The following is a 2,139-nucleotide window of genomic DNA, read 5'->3' on the forward strand; positions in this document are numbered from 1 at the left end:
CCCACCCACACCCCAAAAACACCCCCACAGCTATGATTACACTTTTGACATCAATGTTTCAGCATGATGATTTCGTAGCTTTGTCATCAGCCTGCCCGTCTGATCTTTTTCCTTGTGTGAAACGGATCAGCTGAACCTCAAAGACACAATTCACCCACATCGTGTTTGATTGTGTGGCGATAAGCTTCGTACCAACATCGACTGCTCTGCTCTGTAGACTCATGACTTTGGAGCTCTATCTGTAATGTGTTGCATCTCTGTTGCAAATGAAGCCTCTGACTTGCTTTACATCTTGTAATTCATAAAGAAAGAGGTTGGTGGGAAAATCTACATGCTCCTTCTGTCATGTGGGAAAGGTGTCTCTAATCGTGGCTTCAGTCGCTGTTTCACAACCTAAGACTACTAGACAAGTGAATTTAGGTAGCACTTACTTGTTTGTACGTTTCTGGCTTCCAAGCATGGTTATCATTTTCTACATCAGCATAACAGTCATTATCATAATCATTTGAATGTTGTTTTTTCTGTGCTTTCTCGTACACAAATGTTATTTATTACTATTTCAGGACTTCGTTTCCAGAGAATCTCAGTCCTTAATCAGCCTCTCAAAGTTGACTAATAAAGTGCAAATTTACAAAAAACATATAACATTGATTTAATCTGCAAACCCAAAGCTTATTCAAAATAGGTTTTTGGATTTTAACGTACACTTGGTGGCATTTTTTAAATCAGGAAAGAAGAAGGTTTCTGCAGACAAGATGGTGGAGATGCAGGCAAAGATCGAAGAGGAACGAAAGGCTTTGGAGGCCAAGCTGGACATGGAGGAGGAGGAGAGGAACAAGGCGAGAGCAGAGCTGGAGAAGAGGGAGAAAGACCTCCTTAAGGCCCAGTAAGTCTGCAAAGATGCATTTAAAATGCACGTCTGATAACTTACAGAATGTTGCATACATGTGAACGTCACTCATTCATAAACAGAGGCACCTTTTAACCTTTTAGGCAGGAACATCAGCTCCTCCTGGAGAAATTATCAGCCTTGGAGAAGAAGGTGATAGTGGGTGGAGTGGATCTTCTTGCCAAGGCTGAGGAGCAGGAGAGGCTCCTGGAGGAATCCAACAACGAACTCGAAGAGCGACGCAAGAGAGCAGAGCAACTGCGTAAGGAGCTTGAAGAAAAGGAGGTATGAGGGCATAATGGGCTACCTACATTTATTAAACAAAGACGAGTAGTAAAATTATAGACAAAATAAGTAACATGAAGTATTGTGTTGGCAACAACTGACTTGCAAAAAATGTACTCAGTACTTCTAGCAGAAACCAGGTGTAATTTCCCCCCTCCCAGCTGAGCTGCAGCTGATGATGAGATAAAATACCACGTAGTTAGAGAGCACAGTGCTGTATTCTTTGAACTAGCTGTATCAGTATAACCACAGTGATGCAGACTTTTATTGGTTTGCAAATGTAATCCATGACCTTTGACCTTCTTAAAACAGCAAGAACGACTAGACATAGAAGAGAAGTACACAAGCCTGCAGGAGGAGGCTCAAGGAAAGACCAAGAAGCTGAAGAAAGTCTGGACCATGCTAATGGCTGCTAAATCAGAAGTAAGCATAACAAAGAAGAAATATGTGTGTCTGAATTATTGTTTTCAAAGTAGGCAGCTTCCTTTTTTTACGTTTCAAATAAAGTTAAATTTTATGCACTTGTGGGGGGGATAACATGGAACTTCACTTTCAGGGGTTCTACTATCCTGATCACCAACATGAGTCTACATGAAGCAGCACATTTCCCATGTCTCATGAGCTGCTAGAGCAAAGAAAACTGTCCTTCCACCTCCAATAGCCCAATTTGCATCTAAAATCCTTCAAATCTACAATAAAGTCAAGCTACCTCCTAGTACAGATTAATGCACTTTTTCTCTTTACAGTCCTGCCAGGTTGTATGTCTTTATCCTGCTTATATAAATACAGAGTAAGCCCAGCTTAGTTAAGTGCTTTTTATTGTGTTTTAATTGTTGTTTTTATATCTGTGATCTGTTTTATTGTTTTTAATTATTTTTGCTTTCCGTGAAGCACTTTGTGATGTTTGTCTGTGAAAGGTGCTATAGAAATAAAGTTTACTTACTTACTTACTTACTTACTTACTT

At 40.1% G+C, this 2,139-nt stretch overlaps 1 protein-coding gene across 1 annotated transcript in view; it reads left to right on the top strand.

Moving 5' to 3' along the window:
* kif3a (kinesin family member 3A) overlaps positions 1–2,139 on the top strand; it is a gene marked incomplete in the record, with an annotated part of 18,023 nt that overhangs the window by 9,195 nt on the left and 6,689 nt on the right. The window contains 3 exon segments of the mRNA XM_014009030.1: positions 730–886; positions 994–1,174; positions 1,487–1,597. Of these exon segments, the coding sequence (XP_013864484.1) occupies positions 730–886; positions 994–1,174; positions 1,487–1,597 (449 nt within the window).

This window comes from Austrofundulus limnaeus, unplaced genomic scaffold, assembly GCF_001266775.1.
Source record: "Austrofundulus limnaeus strain Quisiro unplaced genomic scaffold, Austrofundulus_limnaeus-1.0 Scaffold1, whole genome shotgun sequence".
In the NCBI taxonomy this organism is placed as follows: domain Eukaryota; kingdom Metazoa; phylum Chordata; class Actinopteri; order Cyprinodontiformes; family Rivulidae; genus Austrofundulus; species Austrofundulus limnaeus.